The sequence below is a fragment of the Leuresthes tenuis genome, unplaced genomic scaffold, assembly GCF_036924035.1.
Source record: "Leuresthes tenuis unplaced genomic scaffold, fLeuTen1.0.hap1 SCAF_14, whole genome shotgun sequence".
In the NCBI taxonomy this organism is placed as follows: domain Eukaryota; kingdom Metazoa; phylum Chordata; class Actinopteri; order Atheriniformes; family Atherinopsidae; genus Leuresthes; species Leuresthes tenuis.
Genome location: NW_027325368.1, coordinates 1,007,183 through 1,028,230, shown reverse-complemented (window position 1 = coordinate 1,028,230; position 21,048 = coordinate 1,007,183). Strand labels below are relative to the sequence as shown.

General features: G+C 37.9%; 1 protein-coding gene across 1 annotated transcript; it reads left to right on the top strand.

Moving 5' to 3' along the window:
- The first annotated feature begins 1,095 nt into the window (after positions 1–1,095).
- Positions 1,096–3,992, top strand: LOC140268536 (uncharacterized). The gene is made up of 2 exons (XM_072363450.1): positions 1,096–1,562; positions 2,882–3,992. The coding sequence occupies exons 1-2, from the start codon at positions 1,391–1,393 to the stop codon at positions 3,634–3,636; spliced, it is 927 nt and encodes a 308-aa protein (XP_072219551.1). The 5' UTR covers positions 1,096–1,390; the 3' UTR covers positions 3,637–3,992.
- Positions 3,993–21,048: the final 17,056 nt, after the last annotated feature.

Below are 21,048 nucleotides of genomic sequence, written 5' to 3'. Positions count from 1 at the left end.
CTCGCGTGCACTTTGGATCTGTCTCCCAACACCACTTCTCATTGGTCTTGTCTTAATTCCACCTGTTGTTTTCAGGTTCTTGGGTCCATTTGTCGGTCAGCTAAGCACTAGCTGTAACGGGTTCAAGTTTTAATTCGTGTTGGTCATATTGCAAAATATGTGGTAAAAGTTTTTATTAGGGTTTCAGAAATTTCAACAGCACCTATAGAAATTATAGAACTGTTTTTTTTTTAATTCTACACACAGATTATGGGGTAAGCAGACAAGATCATTCGACCAGACAAATATCCGTAATGAACTGTTCCATTACTGGAACGTACGATGTTAGACTTGACGCAGACACACTGACGCCACTCGACGGCGGCATGTCTGCCAACAACATTTGCAGCTTGTTTAAGTTCAAATGTCGCACGGAAATAATAATAAAAAAAGTTTTTGTTTGACTCAGACATCAAAGACCTCACTCACCTGATTTGGTATATAATGACACATCACAAGGTGGTTTTGCTAAATAAAACTATCAAGGTGGGTTGACAAACTTATCATTTATTTGTGAGTTATTTGTTATCATTCATTAAAGTATCTCTCTCACCATATCGGTCATTTGTGGGACTTTGAACTTGACATAAATAAATTACATCTTATGCATCAAAATATATCTTCGTATTTAGTTGCATTGTTAAAATTTCAGATAGCTCCTTTAGGTCATTTAGTCACGATCACCATTTTTGTATTTTGATTTTCTTGTACTTTAGAGGTTTTTTTCATGGTTTATATATTTCTTGGTTGCTCTCTGGTCTATGTTCTTAGTGTGTACTTTGTTTATTTTGTTTTATTTTTTATCTGGTAATCATTCCTACTCGTCCTCAGCTCCACTTTCAGTCACCACTTAATCTCTCATAGTTGTACTTATAAATCCCTCCATATGTAAGGACCGTTTTTCATCCCTGTTTTGTGGTTACTTCGCTGCTCTGTTTATTCACCTTGTCATTTTGTTTTATTAGTCTCTTGTTGTCTTAGTTCAAGTCAATGGTTTTCCAGCTTAGCCACGTTTTTTTATTTTTTATTTTTTAATCAAAGCCTTTGCAACCGGACTGTTGTTTCCTACATTTCGGACTCAATTTATCACTTAACGCCATGACATATAAGTTACCTGTTTAATGGTTTGTGTTTGTTGTATTGTCACTCGCTTTGCTATTGTTTAGTCTCGTCTTGTTCATCTAAGAGTGTACATTAAAAAGACCTGGGAACTGCGCCGGAACATTACAGTGTGACACCCGCCGGAAGTAAACAGTCCAACGGCCCCAGCAGTGTTTTCTGTCCTCGTGTGGGACTCAGCAGGAGGACGGTGGTGTTGTCTGAGCTGAATATCTGAGTGTGAGCAGCAACAATGTCTTCAGCTCAGCATCTGAGAGAGTTTATCAGCCAGCGACTAACTGCTGCTGCTGAAGAAATATTCACAGAGTTTGAGAAAACCATCGTCCAGTACGAGGAAGAGATCGACCGCCAGCGCAGACTGCTGGATATCACCTGGAAACCCCGAATAAACTCCCACACAGCAGGTACGGAACACCGTGATGGGCTGCATGAACTCACACATGAATCTGACTGATGGAGGATCCTGATCAGAGCTCTACGTTACATTTATTTCAGGCTCACAGAGAAAGTTAAGGTGCAGCTGCAGCTATTTTTCAGACAGAAATAACATGAATGTGTTTAAAAGCAGAAACATTTAGAGTCAAACTCACAGTCTGTAGAAGACACAGGAGAAACCGACTGAGCTGGAAACATGGTTGTTAAACTGAAATACAAGATGTGAGCTGACAGAGGACAGGCTGCGGTGTGTCTGAATGTTTCCATCCTGAGCGACATGCAGTCTGAATTCATGTAAGACTTGGAAATCAGGATTTTAACACCGTATGAGTCAGGAATATAAATGCAACTACAGTGTAGAGAGAGTTTCATCCTGTCATTTTGTTATCTGCTCCATTTGTTAAATGAAACCACTTTTTAGCCTCTGAAAGCTTTTCAGTGTGTGCTGCTGTTCTTTTATTATGTTTGAAGTTCAAGATAATTTGATGCTGAAAAGACAAAGAATTCTTGGAAAAGACCAATAAATTAATTTTGTTTTGAAACTCGCTGAGTAATCGTGTTAAATGATCATGAACACAATATTGACCAAAACTGTGGTCATTTTTGCTATAATCAAGCAGGTCCAATAATTGTTCATGTATTCATGGAAGTTATTGTTATTTTGTAATGGTAAATTAGAATAACAAAAGATAAATTAAACCAAAAATGATATGTGTTCCACAGAGCTTCAGTTCAAACTCTGATTTAATCTGGCAAAACCTAACAACTGTTGAACTCTCCGCTGGTAATGTGGAAAAGAGTTAGCTTGGTGTCATGTTGACATAAAAAGTGTCTGTTCATGCTTTCTGTTTAAAACGTTCCAATGTTCGTCAGCTCCGTATTATTTTTTACATTTGACATACTTCTGAAAATTAAATTACTTTTGAAATGCATTGTGTATGTAAACATGAATTAAAATGATGTGATAATAATTGATGATGGGAAATCTATCGGACTAAGGAAAATGTCTAACACTACCTTGATGTAATGACTGCACTGAGTAAATTAATAGAAGTGAGATGTTGGGGCAGTTCACTGAATCAGAAAAGATTTAGGACTGCCACCATCAGGACAAAAGTACTGAGTGTTCTGAAAAAGCACAACATCCTTACCAAGGCATTTTTAAGTAGTAAAAGAAACCCAATACTTTTCTAAACTGGTTCGTAGAAATGCTGTGGGAACGGAACGAGGACCATCTAGAACATCTGAACTTTAGTTCTTTTGATTTACTTTAAATCTTTTCCTTCAGAAAATCAACAGCATCATGTCTGTAAGGAGGAGGAGAATGTCTCAGCTGACCAGCGGCTTCGTAACCAGAAAAGAAGCTCCATTCTAGATCAGGAGGAACCGGAGTCTCTGAAGATTAAAGAGGAACAGGAGGAACAGTACACCAGACAGGAGGGAGAGCAGTTTGTACAGAAGAATGAAACCGATAGCTTTTTGATTGTTCCACCTTATGAGCAAAGTGACCACAGCAAACCCGAACCAAATGTTACCCGGCTCCCCTTCCACAACTATCTTGATGATAATAGTAAGCATCAGGGGAAAACCAATCTGAAAGACTCGGGATTTACAAAAAATGCTGATCTGAAGCCAAATAATCATTCTCATGGTAACAGAAGTCCTAGTAACGATTTAAGTAAATCGTCATTCTCAGGAAGTCATTCTAATGCTAAACAGAAAGGGAAGAAACTGTACTTTTGTCACACCTGTGGCAAAATATATTTTTACTCGTCATCACTTCAAAGGCATAAAAGAACGCACACGGGTGAAAAGCTATATTCCTGCAAAACATGTGGTAAAAGATTTAGTCAAAATGCCACTTTGACTGTTCACATGAGAACTCATACAGGGGAGAAACCATATTCATGTAAAACGTGTGGCAAATGTTTCAGTCGAAATGGTACTTTGCAGAGCCACATGAAAGTTCACCTCAACGAAAAGCCATATTGTTGTAACGTGGAAAAGGTTTCAGTCAAAGAGGTAATTTATCAGTCCACATGAGAATTCACACTGGAGAAACCATGCTGTTGCAAAACGTGGAAATGTTTCAGTCAAAACCATGTTCTGTCAGGCCACATGAGAATTCATACAGATGAGAAACCATATTCTTGCAAAATCTGCGGGAAAATATTCGGGCTAAATTGTTATATGTTGCACCACATGAGAACTCACCCACAAGAGAACCCAAAAAAATACATTTTGAGTTAAAAGAATATGTTTGAGGCTAAGCTGTCTTCTCTGTGACCTCAAATATGGTTTTAGCCTGTGACCACATCAAAACAGTTCCTAAAAACTAGCCATACTTATTATAATCACCATGTGTTCTTATCAAACTGCATATATGAAACGAACTTGAATTAACAGGCGTGAAAGACAAAAAATCAGGTTACACCTAAACAGTGACATTTTAATTCTGTTCTATGTTGTCAGTAATAAATTCCGATAGTATAACTTCATGATTTTTCTAACGAAGTTATTATAATGATGGTGAATCAGCCAGTGTAAGGCAGTTATGTTAGTGTGTACAGCCTGTTCTCTTTAGTCTTGGGATAACTTCAAAGGTCATCAAAATATAGCAATTTGCATAAAACGTTACTTTAAAGTAACACCAAAAAACACTTGTAAATGCAATGTTGTAAGTCCGGCTATACGATTGGTTGGAAGGAGTTGGATTTACAACATTCTGGAGAATTTCATGAAATTACTTTTGTTGTTAACTGGCAATGTCAAAAAATCAAAGTTTTCATGATTCGTAACAACGACAAAGTGAATACAGTGATTATCACCAAGTGTGTGCAGCGAGAATATATAATTTACACATATGTCAGGCAATGAAATGGCTTTTTAAAGCAAATTGAACCTTTTTAAAGTGTAGCGGTTTTAAATGGCTGTGGTGGTGTGTAACATTGTTATTTGGTTAATGACCTTTTCAAGCTGCAGTCTTACATTTCTTTTTTAAATTTTTTTATCTCTGCCAGGGTCTGTTTCTGATCTTATGGAGTTAATGTGGATCTGCTGCTCATGTGAATCCTCCCACAGTGTTTCATTAGCAGCTGGAACCACAGTGACTCTGATAAAACAGGAATTAGCAGAATCCATCTGATATGAAGCTGTGGTTTGAATACCACTTCCCTCCTCTTTGAAGAGTAGTCAGATATCTGTGTTCAGGTTTTTGTACAGCCTCTTCTACACTTTGTATCACTGTGTTTCTACAGCACAGTAGTAGAGAGCTGTGTCTGCCAGGGTTAGCTTTGTGATGGTCAGTTCAGTGGATGTATCTGTTGTTTGGGAGCCATATCGTTTATCTGGAATATATTCTTCTCCACTCCAATCTTTTGCTCCTTTCTTTAGTATAAACTGAGGAGCCTGAAGGTCAGAATGATGTTTGTACCAGTGAAGCTGAACATAGCTGTCATCTGTCTGATATGTACATGTGAGAGTGACAGATCGTCCTTCTCTTCCACTGACTTCATCTTGTTGAGGAGAGATTGTGTCTCCAGCTGTTAGTCCTGGAAAAAGTAGAGAAAATGAAGCCATTAGACTAACATTGTCCATGAGGCTGAGAGGAGAAGACAGTGGAAAATGTCACCTGTACAGTGTTACTCTGTGGACATTCACAACTAAATCAACTGTAGAACTCTGTCAGTTCAATTTACAAGATGATCCAAACATGATTTTCATTCTATCAGAGCAAAGAAAGACGAAAAGTAGTGAAATGCAGTCTGTATATCTGGTTAATGCAGCAGCTTCAACAAAACTTTAATCCCTGTTCTTAAACTCACCTATAATGTGAGATAGAAGCAAAAAGAGGAGAAGCAACATGTCTTTGGAGTTCTTAAAGCCAGACAGACAGCAGATGAACAATGTTCTTCCACTGCAGTAGAATGAGGAAGAAATAATGTCATTGGATGAGCTGAAGTTCAGTGGGCGGGGCCCATTACCTGTTGACATGATTGTTTGACTTCAGCTCAACCAATCAGATTCTTTTCTGCTTCCACAGCAGCTCTGTCTCTGTCTCTGATCTTTACTGCTTCATTTCTCTGTTGTCTTTGTCATCAGTCCAATGACTCAACAATCAGTGCTTTAACAGTGTGTGAGTCCCTCTAGTGGATGTTGTGGAGTATTGTGTTGTCTTTGCTCCAAAGGTTTTTGTACAGAGTTTTGGTGTTTCCTGTCACTGTGGGCCTCACAGCACAGTAGTACACAGCAGAGTCTGTCACTGCAGCAGAGGAGATCACCAGATCCATTTGTTTTTTATCATCACTCACTTTAAAAGACAGTCCAGGTGCTTCGTTCTTTAATTTCATTCCTGTTCCTAAATGAGAGATCAGGAACTCTGGTGCTTTTCCTGGATATTGTCGATACCAGTCAAATTCATCACCCCCAGCTGCTGTTTGATGGTAAGTGTAGGACAGAGTTACAGAGCTGCCTTCTAAACTGGACTCTTCATCCTTGACTGTAGTGAGTTGTCCACAGCTGACACCTAAAGGAAGAGAGAAGTCAAATAACTGAACAACAAACATAAAATGCTGAAATGAATCTTTGAAAGAATCAAACAAACCTGTTACAATGAGTAGAAACAACAGAGTGAATTCAAATGTCTGCAAAGACAGCATGTTGAATAAAGGTAATGTCTGTGGTTCGTGTGTTGAACTGTGTTGAATGTGGAAGTTTGTGTCTCTTCTATAGTTCAGTAACAGCTCAGCTCCTCCCTGAATCTCTCCTCTTTGATCTGTAGTTTCTCTTCTCTCAGTTCCTCTTCCTCCTGGTTTGTTAGCTTCATATTTAATAATTTTGAGGTCATGAGATTACATGCTGAATGTTTTATAACAGCTGGTTATGAAATGTCAACACGTGATATGTCTCAGATTATATGGACAGTATATATAAATATTTTCATAGAAAGAAACAAACAATCAGTTATTGTGAAACATTTGGCAAAAGTTGCACCTAAAAAGTTCTCATTTGGTCATTTTGCAAAATATGTGGGAAAAGATTTTATTAAGATTATATAGTTTATTCATGGAACATATAATTGTTTGATGATCTTATTTAGGCTTTTGGCCTTCATCAGGGTCATTATAAAACTCACATGTTGGATGGTGTGAAATCTTCCAGCAGGCAGCATTGTATTCCAGTTTGTAGAATCTGTATTAAAGGAAGAGGACAGAAAGTTATTGTCTATTGTTATCAACATGTAAAAGCAGGAATTTTTTTATACAGAGTTTATCTTAATGCTTTTGATTTTCCATTTAAAAATCATGGAACTCTGAAATAGTAGAGATTTGTTATTTTTAGAATAAAACCACACCATTAAGATAAAATTTAAAGAAATAAGTGAAAAAAAGTGATTATTTAGTGGTTTCGACAGTTTTTGTTCCTCCAGGTGACCAACAAACATATAAATAAGTGTTTTTTGAGAATAAAGGAGGCCAGATTCATTAAGATAGCAGTAAATGGGGTTTTGATTTTCTGATGTAAAGAAAATACTCAAATACACCTGAAAAACAGATTTATATTTCACCTGTATGATCTGTCACAAGTTTGGCTTTTACATTTAACTATCATATTAAACATTATTTTTTTTGTAATACTTTATAATTCTACTATTCGATTAAGAATAAAAATGTGACCATAAAAAAAAAACAATGAAACAGCAAAAACACTGAGATATGTTTTATTCTCATCTGTACAAAGAATGTTGACAGAAGCATAACAAACCAGACAAGTGTAACAGTGTGTGAGTCCCTCTAGTGGATGTTGTGGAGTATTGTGTTGTCTTTGCTCCAAAGGTTTTTATACAGAGTTTTGGTGCTTCCTGTCACTGTGGGCTTCACAGCACAGTAGTACACAGCAGAGTCTGTTACTGCAGCAGAGGAGATCACCAGATCCATCAGAGTTTCCTCTTTTGTCACTCTAACAGAATGTCCAGCAGCTGAATCCTTTAATATTTCTCCAGATTCCAGATGAGAGATGAGGAACTTCGGTTGTTTTCCTGGATATTGTTTATACCAGAAGAAATTATCATCACCTTTGGTATATTTGCAGGACAGAGTTACGGTGCTTCCTTCTGAACTGGATTTTTCTTTATCGACTGCAGTGGGTTTCTGACAGCTGACCCCTAAGGAAAAAGATAACTGTTATATCATGTTATAAATGTTTCAACAGATAATTTTTTGCCATTAGACGCTTTGCTTTAATTTTCCTTGATAGTTTACTATACCTGTGAGAATGAGAAGAAATAGAGAAGAACAATAAGAGGACGTTTGCATGTTGAATAAAGGTAATGTCTGTGGTTTGTGTGTTGAACTGTGTTGAATGTGGAAGTTTGTGTCTCTTCTATAGTTCAGTAACAGCTCAGCTCCTCCCTGAATCTCTTCTCTTTGATCTGTAGTTTCTCTTCTCTCAGTTCCTCTTCTTCCTGCTGCATCACTGTGAGGAACCCATACGCTATATCTTTGTGACCTGAGGGGTTGATATTTGTCATTGTTTTATAACAGGAGTTTATAGGATGGAGCACATTTTCATTACTGCAGTGTTTTATCCTTCTAAAAGAAACAAAAACAAAAATCAGCATCAGATATTCTTCAGATTATATCGGAAGTCACGTCAACATGAACAAAGAATTAAACAAGATATAATTTCACCTGATTTATGTAATATCAGGAGGAAATAAAATATTTTCCATTTCTTTAAAATATCAAGGCATCAACAGGCAGTCTGAGCAGGCTTACTGGGAGCTGGAGAAAGTTGTCCAATATGTCTCTGTTTTTGACTCATATCCTTGTAGAGCAAGCATCTCCCATGGATGGAATATACACATGATTCACTAATCAGAACAATTACAGGACGGTGACCTTTTGAGTGGGCATTAGGATACCAAACACCACATGATTTAGGGTTCCCTTCAATGTAGAACCTCTTAAATCATTGCCATGAGGTCTTGAGGAGACCAGCGCAATTCTTCGGTCTTCTGAAAGTTAATACTTTAAAAATTCCTTCTTAACTGGACTGGAGTGTGGAACAAGGTTATCCAATCAGAAGAGGGGAGATAACAGATAATCCCAGCATGGTTTTCACATGCAGAACTTTGAAAAACAATTAAATTCTTTACTTACAAAATTATTAGTATTTAAAAAGCAAACAACAGGTGACAAGCAGCGGTCTTGTAAAATATGCGGAAAAAGTTTTACTCAAAGTGATCGTTGTTGGGACCACAAAGAAATTCATACAGCTGAGAATATTCATTTTTTGAAGTGTACACATGAAATTCATCACAAAAAATAAAAATGATGGAAACATTCAAAACTGAATGAAAACTTAAAGCACTGATGGTAACGGATTCAGCTATTGTGTGCATTTATTGTATGTTGCTCAATTTGATGGCTGTGTGATCTGAAAGGTGGAGTTTATGCTTTACTCAATATTTAATGTTCAGATGATTTTTGTTTATAACAGTTTATGATGAGGAGCTTCATCGTCTTAAATGTTCTGTAATTAATGCCGGAGTAACAGTATAGATAGTAACTTATTACGATCTACATTGGTTGTTTCTATTTGTTACAAAACACACATCTGGTTTTTTTCTCATACCCGTTTTTTCTACTTGATTAAAAAATTACAATAACCAATTTTTTTGTAGTTTACTGAGAATCTAGGCTTCATCATCACAAAGAGTTTAGTGATGCAGCAAATGTATATAATGGTTTATTCTCACTTTTACAAAGAATTTCGACTGTGTTGTAAGGAACAAGAGAAACAGTGCGTGAGTCCGTCTTGTGGATGTTGTGGAGTATTGTGTTGTCTTTGCTCCAAAGGTTTTTGTACAGAGTTTTGGTGTTTCCTGTCACTGTGGGCCGCAGAGCACAGTAGTACACAGCAGAGTCAGACGGATGAAGCTTCTGGATCTTCAGATTAACTGATTGGTCTTTGAGCTCAGCATCAAATCTGTCTTTGTTGAACTCTGGAGCATTATCTCCTGTTGATGAGAATCTGTTCAACATGTACTTTGGGTAACTATTTACTTCTTGTTTGTACCAGAATAATGTGGGACCAGTATAACTGGTTTCATAAGAACAGTTGAGTGTAACTGAGCCTCCTTCAGCAGCAATGACATCTTCTCTTGGCTGGGTCACTTCTCCTTTACACTCTGAGGAAGAACAGAACATGCAGAGGAAGAGATTAATCAATAAAGATGATTGATTAAATGAGAACAATCGGCAGCTTTAAAGAGTTCTATCACATGTAGAATAGATGTCATTTTCACTGATCATTGTCACTTTGAACAATAGAAGGTGTTTTTACAAGGTAACAAATGGCAGCAGAAATGATCTGCTCTGATTTTCTGTAGAATGAACATTAAAAGCTCTTCATGTGCAGCTCAGTAATGTGTCCAAGTGTTTGAAGAGGAAACATGTTGAGCTTTCTATCTTACCAAAGAAAAGAGTAGCAAGAATAATCTACAGCCAATGTTCCATCTGTACAACAAGGTTTAAATCAACAGGAGAAACGAGCTGATGTTCAACATTCAGTCTAACAATTGTTCTCTTCACAGCAGCAGTTCTTATTGACAGAAAGCTTGAACACAGAGCAGAAGCAGAGCACCGCCTACTTCATAACGTCGCCCTCTGGTGGAGGTAAAGAGTTGAGTTTAAATGTGGATAAAAAGCTTCAAGTTGCTTGTCAGTGAGGTTGTTGGAAGGCCTGAGAGTGAGTTGGAGAAAAAATATTCTGATGTTGGTCAGCACTGCTCACTGGTCTATACAGGCATTATAGTGAATTATTCAATGAGTTCATTTCTTCTTCAGCACAAGTTTCTTGTGTTTACCTTGAATCACTTTTACAAAGACTGTTGACAGAAGCATAACAAACAAGAGGAACAGTGTGTGAGTCCCTCTAGTGAATGTTGTGGAGTATTGTGTTGTCTTTGCTCCAAAGGTTTTTGTACAGAGTTTTGGTGTTTCCCGTCACTGTGGGCTGCAGAGCACAGTAGTACACAGCAGAGTCTGTCACTGCAGCAGAGGAGATCACCAGATCAAACTCCTTTTTGTCTTTCTTATGTTTTAAAGAAAACTTTTCTCCTTTTTCGTCTGATAATCCTGAGATGACAAGCTGTGGAGATGAACCAGAATTCTGTCGGTACCAAAAGAGATAATATACAGAGCCTGAATAGTTGCAGGAGAGAGTCACATCGTCTCCTTCCAAACCCATCAGTACATCTTTAAATGGTGTCAGTAAATCCTCAGAGGATCCTGAAAACAACAAAGACATATTTCAGAATGATGTTTTGACTTAAATTCTTTCTCTTTAATCTCAGTTTAGTTTTATAAAAAGTGAATCCAAACATCAACTAAATGTTTTTCAGGTCTATCCTCCATTTTAAAATCTGACTCCATCTTCTGTTGACTTACCTGTCTGAAAGGAGACGATCATCATCCAAATGAAGAGCAGAAACATTATTTTCACTTGTACTGAGTGAACAGCAGAGAGAACACAGCAGCTCCTCAGTTACAACATGAAGCCTTTCATATTCAGCTGTGTAGCTCCTCCTCCTGCTGTGTTCTGTTTCCATTCAGGCTGATGGAAGCTTTAGAAAAGACTCTGATGCTGCACTCATCTTCATCATCATCATCATCATCATCAGTATCATCATCATCTATGTCAGATTGAAGGAGGAATCTTTAGAAAATCCATCTGGAGAAAAACAATTTTGTGACAAATCAATAAAATCACATGATTATAGATATCACACAGAGATTGAAAGTGAGGAGACTCAGTGTTCCCACTTCTGATGGACAGTGAATGCAGCATGAGTCCCATCAGAACTTGTTTTTGTGAGTTCTTCAGATCAACTTTGTTAACACGGTTTTCTGCAGGTACCCAGCATGAAATTAATGTACAAACACAACATGTTTTTGGGCTGAAAATAACAAGTGTGGAGGTTAATCTGAACCCTTCGTCTAATTAAACTACCAATGCTGTTCTTCACTATACAGGAACTCATGAACTGACACGTCTGAATATTGAGACAGAACAAAACTTTTCATTAGTTTTTACTTTGGGTGGAAGATTAGTGGACTTTGCTTTAAAGGTAAATCTGGAACATTTCCTCCACAGTATGAAGTGGACAGCAGTGATGATGGAGTTTCTGTCAAACCTGATGATGAACTCTGATACTGCTGGATTTAGCTGGAAGTTTTCCTTCAGAAAAACAAAAATTATTCAGAAACACAGAGTTTATTTCATGGAGTCTTCAAAGTTATTACCATATAATTGTGTTTGTTTCCATGTTATATTGTGTTTGCAGCATCATGCAGCTGTTTCCTTGTTGATGTGGATCTGCTGCTCATGTGAATCCTCCCACAGTGTTTCATTAGCAGCTGGAACCACAGTGACTCTGATAAAACAGGAATTAGCAGAATCCATCTGATATGAAGCTGTGGTTTGAATACCACTTCCCTCCTCTTTGAAGAGTAGTCAGATATCTGTGTTCAGGTTTTTGTACAGCCTCTTCTACACTTTGTATCACTGTGTTTCTACAGCACAGTAGTAGAGAGCTGTGTCTGCCAGGGTTAGCTTTGTGATGGTCAGTTCAGTGGATGTATCTGTTGTTTGGGAGCCATATCGTTTATCTGGAATATATTCACCTGTGGAGCCTTTTGCTCCTTTCAGGAGTATAAACTGAGGAGCCTGAAGGTCAGAATGATGTTTGTACCAGTGAAGCCGAACACCACTGTAACTTGTCTGATATGTACATGTGAGAGTGACAGATCGTCCTTCTCTTCCACTGACTTCATCTTGTTGAGGAGAGATTGTGTCTCCAGCTATTAGTCCTGGAAAAAGTAGAGAAAATGAAGCCATTAGACTAACATTGTCCATGAGGCTGAGAGGAGAAGAAAGTGGAAAATGTCACCTGTACAGTGTTACTCTGTGGACATTCACAACTAAATCAACTGTAGAACTCTGTCAGTTCAATTTACAAGATGATCCAAACATGATTTTCATTCTATCAGAGCAAAGAAAGAAGAAAAGTAGTGAAATGCAGTCTGTATATCTGGTTAATGCAGCAGCTTCAACAAAACTTTAATCCCTGTTCTTAAACTCACCTATAATGTGAGATAGAAGCAAAAAGAGGTGAAGCAACATGTCTTTGGAGCTCTTAAAGCCAGACAGACAGCAGATGAACAATGTTCTTCCACTGCAGTAGAATGAGGAAGAAATAATGTCATTGGATGAGCTGAAGTTCAGTGGGCGGGGCCCATTACCTGTTGACATGATTGTTTGACTTCAGCTCAACCAATCAGGTTATTTTCTGCTTCCACAGCAGCTCTGTCTCTGTCTCTGATCTTTACTGCTTCATTTCTCTGTTGTCTTTGTCATCAGTCCAATGACTCAACAATGGGTGCTTTAACAGTGTGTGAGTCCCTCTTGTGGATGTTGTGGAGTATTGTGTTCTCTTTGCTCCAAAGGTTTTTGTACAGAGTTTTGGTGTTTCCTGTCACTGTGGGCTGCAGAGCACAGTAGTACACAGCAGAGTCAGACGGATGAAGCTCCTGCATCTTCAGATTAACTGATTTGTCTTTGAGCTCAGCATCAAATCGGTCTTTGCTGAACTCTGGAGCATTATCTCCTGTTGATGAGAATCTGTTCAACATGTACTTTGGGTAACTATTTACTTCTTGTTTGTACCAGAATAATGTGGGACTTGCTCGACTTGTTTCATAAGAACAGTTGAGTGTAACTGAGCCTCCTTCAGCAGCAGTGACATCTTCTCTTGGCTGGGTCACTTTGTCTTCTCCTTTACACTCTGAGGAAGAACAGAACATGCAGAAGAAGAGATGAATCAATAAAGATGATTGATTAAAGGAAAACAATCAGCAGCTTTAAAGAGTTCTATCACATGTAGAATAGATGTCATTTTCACTGATCATTGTCACTTTGAACCATAGAAGGTGTTTTTACAAGGTAACAAATGGCAGCAGAAATGATCTGCTCTGATTTTCTATAGAATGAACATTAAAAGCTCTTCATGTGCAGCTCAGTAATGTGTCCAAGTGTTTGAAGAGGAAACATGTTGAGCTTTCTATCTTACCAAAGAAAAGAGCAGCAAGAATAATCCACAGCCAATGTTCCATCTGTACAACAAGGTTTAAATCAACAGGAGAAACTAGCTGATGCTCAACATTCAGTCTGACAATTGTTCTCTTCACAGCAGCAGTTCTTATTGACAGAAAGCTTGAACACAGAGCAGAAGCAGAGCACCGCCTACTTGATAATGTCGCCCTCTGCTGGAGGTAAAAAGCTGCGTTTAAAGGTGTAAAAACAGGCTTCCAGCAGCTTGTCAGTGAGGTTTTTGTAAGGCCTCAGAGTCAGCCAGAGATAAAACATATTCTGGTCATTGGTTTTGTGAGTCTGGCTAAATAGTTTTTTCTCCTCATTTTATGCGCCCTTAAAGACAAATGAAAGAATAGAAAATCATGGCATCCTTTCTCTAAGTCTGACCAAATAAATTTTTTTTCTCCTGACTTTATAACTTTAATCATCAAACATTAAGTCTTTATAACTTCTAATTTCACCAACACTGATCCTGATTACAGAGATATCTGTTACAGGAAATCTTCAAATAAAGAGCTCCATGTTTCTGCACAGAGGTGTTTGAACAAATAAAATCCAACTGAAAAGAAATTTGTTGTCTGTCACCATTTATGCATCAGATTAAAGGTCTCTATGATTTCTCTCTTTATTCAACACCTCAAAACGTAAAAGTTCAACTTGTAACAGAACAATAATTTTCTCCTGAAACCTTCAACTTAAAATAAACTGCTGTATTTCTACCTTTCCTAAATAAAACGGATGAACCAGCAGTCTTGTAAAATATGCGGGAAAAGTGTCGCTCAAAGTAATCATCGTTGGGACCACACAGAAATGCATAGAGGTGAGAATATTAATTTCTGAAGTCTCTGAGTGTACACAGGGGAAAATGATAAAACATTAAAAAAATAAAAAGTATGAAAACATCAAATATTTAATGAAAACTTAATAACTGCTGGAAACTGGCTACTCTTGTGTGAGTTTATTGTACATTTACATTAGCAACCGTAATTATGCATAGTTACGGTTGCTGACATCGGATTGGACAGAAGCCGTTAGTGGGAGGGGCTTAGCGAAGGGTCAGCTCGAAATTGGATGAAACGGGAAACGCTCGTTATCGGTTTATTCCATTATTCATTTGAGCATAAAATCGAAAACTGAAAAAACGAGTCATCCGGCCTTGTTTCTATGTGGAGCATAGAAGCTGAATGCAGCTTCTCCATGTCTGGTTCTGACTCTGAGCACTGATAAAAACCAGATCCAGATGACCTGAGGGGTCTGGAAGGTTCATACTGGGCCAGGAGGTCACTGATGTATTTTGGTCCTGGACCATTCAGAGCTTTATAGACCAGCATCAGAACTTTAAGGTCTATCCTCTGATGGACAGGCAGCCAGTGTAAAGACCTCAGAGCTGGACTGATGTGGTCCACTTTTTCGGTCTTAGTGAGGACTCGAGCAGTTGAGCTGCAGTTGTCTAACTGACTTTTTAGGTAGTCTTGTAAACATGCTGTTACAATAATCAAGCATACTGAAGATGAATGCACGGACTAGTTTTTCCAGGTCCTGCTGAGACATCAGATCTTTTTACCTTCATATATTTTTAACGTGATAGTAGGCTGACTTTATAATTGCCTTAATGTGTTTTACTAAATTTAGGTCTGAGTCCATCACTACACCCAGATTTCTGGCCTGGTTGGTAGTTTTTAGGTGTATAGATTGAAGCTCTGTGGTGACCTGTAATCGTTTCTCTTTGGCTCCAAAGACAATTGCCTAAGTTTTGTTTTTGTTTAGCTGGAGAAAAATGTGGCACATCCAGTCATTAATCTCCTCAATGCATTAACCAAGGGCCTGTACAGGCCCTCGGTCTCCTGGTGACATTATAATACATATCTGCGTGTCATCTGCATAGCTATGGTAGTTTATTTATTTATTTTTAATTATTATTTATTTATTATTATTATTTATTCACTGAGTCTGGTCCATTTTTTTTCTTCAGCACAAGTTTCTTGTGCTTACCTCAAATCACTTTTACAAAACATTTCAACTGTGTTGTAACAAACAAGAGGAACAGTGTGTGAGTCCCTCTAGTGGATGTTGTGGAGTATTGTGTTGTCTTTGCTCCAAAGGTTTTTGTACAGAGTTTTGGTGTTTCCTGTCACTGTGGGCTGCAGAGCACAGTAGTACACAGCAGAGTCTGTCACTGCAGCAGAGGAGATCACCAGATCAAACTCCTTTTTGTCTTTCTTATGTTTTAAAGAAAACTTTTCTCCTTTTTTGTCTGATAATCCTGAGATGACAAGCTGTGGAGATGAACCAGAATTCTGTCGGTACCAAAAGAGATATCGTACAGAGCCTGAATAGTTGCAGGAGAGAGTCACATCGGCTCCTTCCAAACCCATCAGTACATCTTTAAATGGTGTCAGTAAATCCTCAGAGGATCCTGAAAACAACAAAGACAGATTTCAGAATGATGTTTTGACTTAAATTCTTTCTCTTTAATCTCAGTTTAGTTTTATAAAAAGTGAATCCAAACATCAACTAAATGTTTTTCAGGTCTATCCTCCATTTTAAAATCTGGCTCCATCTTCTGTTGACTTACCTGTCTGAAAGGAGACGATCATCATCCAAATGAAGAGCAGAAACATTATTTTCACTTGTACTGAGTGAACAGCAGAGAGAACACAGCAGCTCCTCAGTTACAACATGAAGCCTTTCATATTCAGCTGTGTAGCTCCTCCTCCTGCTGTGTTCTGTTTCCATTCAGGCTGATGGAAGCTTTAGAAAAGACTGATGCTGCACTCATCATCCTCAGCATCTTCATCATCAGCATCATCATCATCTATGTCAGCTTAAAGGAGGAATCTTTAAAAAATCCATCTGGAGAAAAACAATCTTGTGACAAATCAATAAAATCAGATGATCATAGATATCACACAGAGATTGAAAGTGAGGAGACTCAGTGTTCCCACTTCTGATGGACAGTGAATGCAGCATGAGTCCCATCAGAACTTGTTTTTGTGAGTTCTTCAGATCAACTTTGTTAACACGGTTTTCTGCAGGTACCCAGCATGAAATTAATGTACAAACACAACATGTTTTTGGGCTGAAAGTAACTAGTGTGGAGGTTAATCTGAACCCTTCGTCTAATTAAACTACCAATGCTGTTCTTCACTATACAGGAACTCATGAACTGACACGTCTGAATATTGAGACAGAGTAAAACTTTTCATTAGTTTTTACTTTGGGTGGAAGATGAGTGGACTTTGCTTTAAAGGTAAATCTGGAACATTTCCTCCACAGTATGAAGTGGACAGCAGTGATGATGGAGTTTCTGTCAAACCTGATGATGAACTCTGATACTGCTGGATTTAGCTGGAAGTTTTCCTTCAGAAAAACAAAAATTGTTCAGAAACACAGAGTTTATTTCATGGAGACTTCAAAGTTATTACCATATAATTGTGTTTGTTTCCATGTTATATTGTGTTTGCAGCATCATGCAGCTGTTTCCTTGTTGATGTGGATCTGCTGCTCATGTGAATCCTCCCACAGTGTTTCATTAGCAGCTGGAACCACAGTGACTCTGATAAAACAGGAATTAGCAGAATCCATCTGATATGAAGCTGTGGTTTGAATACCACTTCCCTCCTCTTTGAAGAGCAGTCAGATATCTGTGTTCAGGTTTTTGTACAGCCTCTTCTACACTTTGTATCACTGTGTTTCTACAGCACAGTAGTAGAGAGCTGTGTCTGCCAGGGTTAGCTTTGTGATGGTCAGTTCAGTGGATGTATCTGTTGTTTGGGAGCCATATCGTTTATCTGGAATATATTCACCTGTGGAGCCTTTTGCTCCTTTCAGGAGTATAAACTGAGGAGCCTGAAGGTCAGAATGATGTTTGTACCAGTGAAGCCGAACACCACTGTAACTTGTCTGATATGTACATGTGAGAGTGACAGATCGTCCTTCTCTTCCACTGACTTCATCTTGTTGAGGAGAGATTGTGTCTCCAGCTATTAGTCCTGGAAAAAGTAGAGAAAATTAAGCCATTAGACTAACATTGTCCATGAGGCTGAGAGGAGAAGACAGTGGAAAATGTCACCTGTACAGTGTTACTCTATGGACATTCACAACTAAATCAACTGTAGAACTCTGTCAGTTCAATTTACAAGATGATCCAAACATGATTTTCATTCTATCAGAGCAAAGAAAGAAGAAAAGTAGTGAAATGCAGTCTGTATATCTGGTTAATGCAGCAGCTTCAACAAAACTTTAATCCCTGTTCTTAAACTCACCTATAATGTGAGATAGAAGCAAAAAGAGGAGAAGCAACATGTCTTTGGAGTTCTTAAAGCCAGACAGACAGCAGATGAACAATGTTCTTCCACTGCAGTAGAATGAGGAAGAAATAATGTCATTGGATGAGCTGAAGTTCAGTGGGCGGGGCCCATTACCTGTTAACATGATTGTTTGAATTCAGCTCAACCAATCAGATTCTTTTCTGCTTCCACAGCAGCTCTGTCTCTGATCTTTACTGCTTCATTTCTCTGTTGTCTTTGTCATCAGTCCAATGACTCAACAATCAGTGCTTTAACAGTGTGTGAGTCCCTCTAGTGGATGTTGTGGAGTATTGTGTTGTCTTTGCTCCAAAGGTTTTTGTACAGAGTTTTGGTGTTTCCTGTCACTGTGGGCTTCACAGCACAGTAGTACACAGCAGAGTCTGTTACTGCAGCAGAGGAGATCACCAGATCCATTTGTTTTTTATCATCACTCACTTTAAAAGACAGTCCAGGTGCTTCATTCTTTAATTTTATTCCTGTTCCTAAATGAGAGATCAGGAACTCTGGTGGTTTTCCTGGATATTGTCGATACCAGAAGAAATAATCACTGGCAGCTGCTGTTTGATGGTAAGTGTAGGACAGAGTCACAGAGCTGCCTTCTAAACTGGACTCTTCATCCTTGACTGCAGTGAGTTGTTCACAGCTGACACCTAAAGGAAGAGAGAAGTCAAATAACTGAACAACAAACATAAAATGCTGAAATGAATCTTTGAAAGAATCAAACAAACCTGTTACAATGAGTAGAAACAGCAGAGTGAATACAAATGCCTGCAAAGACCGCATGTTGAATAAAGGTAATGTCTGTGGTTTGTGTGTTGAACTGTGTTGAATGTGGAAGTTTGTGTCTCTTCTATAGTTCAGTAACAGCTCAGCTCCTCCCTGAATCTCTCCTCTTTCATCTGTAGTTTCTCTTCTCTCAGGTCCTCTTCCTCCTGCTGCATCACTGTGAGGAAACCATGCGCTATATCTTTGTGACCTGAGGAGGTGGTATTTGTCATTGTTTTATAACAGGATTTTATAAGATGGAGCACATTTTCATCACTGCAGTGTTTTATCCTTCTACAAGAAACAAAAACGAAAATTTTGCAGATCATATCAGTCATGTCAACAAGAAAGAAAGAATTATAGAAGATGTCATTTCACCTGATTTATGTAATTTCATGAGGAAATAAAATATTCTTTGTTCCTTTAAAGTGTCAATAGTGGCATGGACAGGCAGTCTGAGCAGACCATACCAGATAATACTTTAAAAATCTCTCACTAACTGGTCTGGAATGTGGAACAAGTTTATTCAATCAGAGGAGGGGATATCAGACAGTTGCAGCATGGTTTTCACATTCACAGCTTTTGAAACCAATTAAATGCTTTACTTACAGTATTATCAGCATCAGGAACCAGCAATCCAAACAGGTGACAAGCAGCAGTGTTGTAAAATATGCGGGAAAAGTGTGTCTTAAAGTGATCGATGTTGGGACCACACAGAAATTCATACAGGTGAGAATATTAATTTCTGAAGTGTAAACAGGTGAAAATTATTACTAAAAAAACAAAGATGAAAAATAAAAAATATGGAAATATTTAAGATTTACTTAAAACTTAATTTCTGAACCGGTTTTCAGCAATGCTTTATGTGCTTGTGTTGTATGTTGCACAATTTCACGGTTGTGTGATCTGAAAGGTGGAGTTTTATGCTTTACTCAATATTTAAGGCTCAGCTGATTTTTCTTGTAAGAACAATTTTTAATGAGGAGCTTCATCATGTTCAGTGTTGTGTAATTAACACCAGCGTTACAATATAGATAGTAACTTATTACGATCTACATTGGCTGTTTCCATAGGACATAAAACACATATCTTTTCTTTTGAATTTTTTACTCATACTTGATTTTTTTTTTATTAAGAGATAAAGAGAATAACTCTATTTCTTGTAGTTTATTTAGAGTTTAGACTTCCTCATCACACAGAATTTAGTGATGTAGCAAACATATTAATGATGGTTTATTTTCACTTTTTCAAAGGATTTTGACTGTGTTGTAAGAAACAAGAGGAACAGTGTGTGAGTCCCTCTAGTGGATGTTGTGGAGTATTGTGTTGTCTTTGCTCCAAAGGTTTTTGTACAGAGTTTTGGTGCTTCCTGTCACTGTGGGCCTCACAGCACAGTAGTACACAGCAGAGTCTGTTACTGCAGCAGAGGAGATCACCAGATCCATCAGAGTTTCCTCTTTTGTCACTCTAACAGAATGTCCAGAAGCTGAATCCTTTAATATTTCTTCCGATTCCAGATGAGAGATGAGGAACTTCGGTTGTTTTCCTGGATATTGTTTATACCAGAAGAAATTATCATCACCTTTGGTATATTTGCAGGACAGAGTTACGGTGCTTCCTTCTGAACTGGATTTTTCTTTATCGACTGCAGTGGGTTTCTGACAGCTGACCCCTAAGGAAAAAGATAACTGTTATATCATGTTATAAATGTTTCAACAGATAATTTTTTGCCATTAGACATTTTGTTTTAATTTTCCTTTATAGTTTACTATACCTGTGAGAATGAGAAGAAATAGAGAAGAACAATAAGAGGGCGTTTTCATGTTGAATAAAGGTGTGTCTGTGGTTTGTGTGTTGAACTGTGTTGAATGTGGAAGTTTGTGTCTCTTCTATAGTTCAGTAACAGCTCAGCTCCTCCCTGAATCTCTCCTCTTTGATCTGTAGTTTCTCTTCTCTCAGGTCTTCTTCCTCCTGGTTTGTTAGCTTCATATTTAATAATGTTGAGGTCATAAGATTACATCCTGAATGTTTTATAAAAGGAGTTTAAGTCATGAATTTACTTTTTTCACAGTTGTAACCTCAAGGACTGATTCTGGCTTCATAACTGTTCTTTTAAACCAGCTGGTTATGAAATGTACACGTGATATGTCTCAGATTATATGGACAGTATATATAAATATTTTCATAGAAAGAAACAAACAATCAGTTCTTGCGAAACATTTGG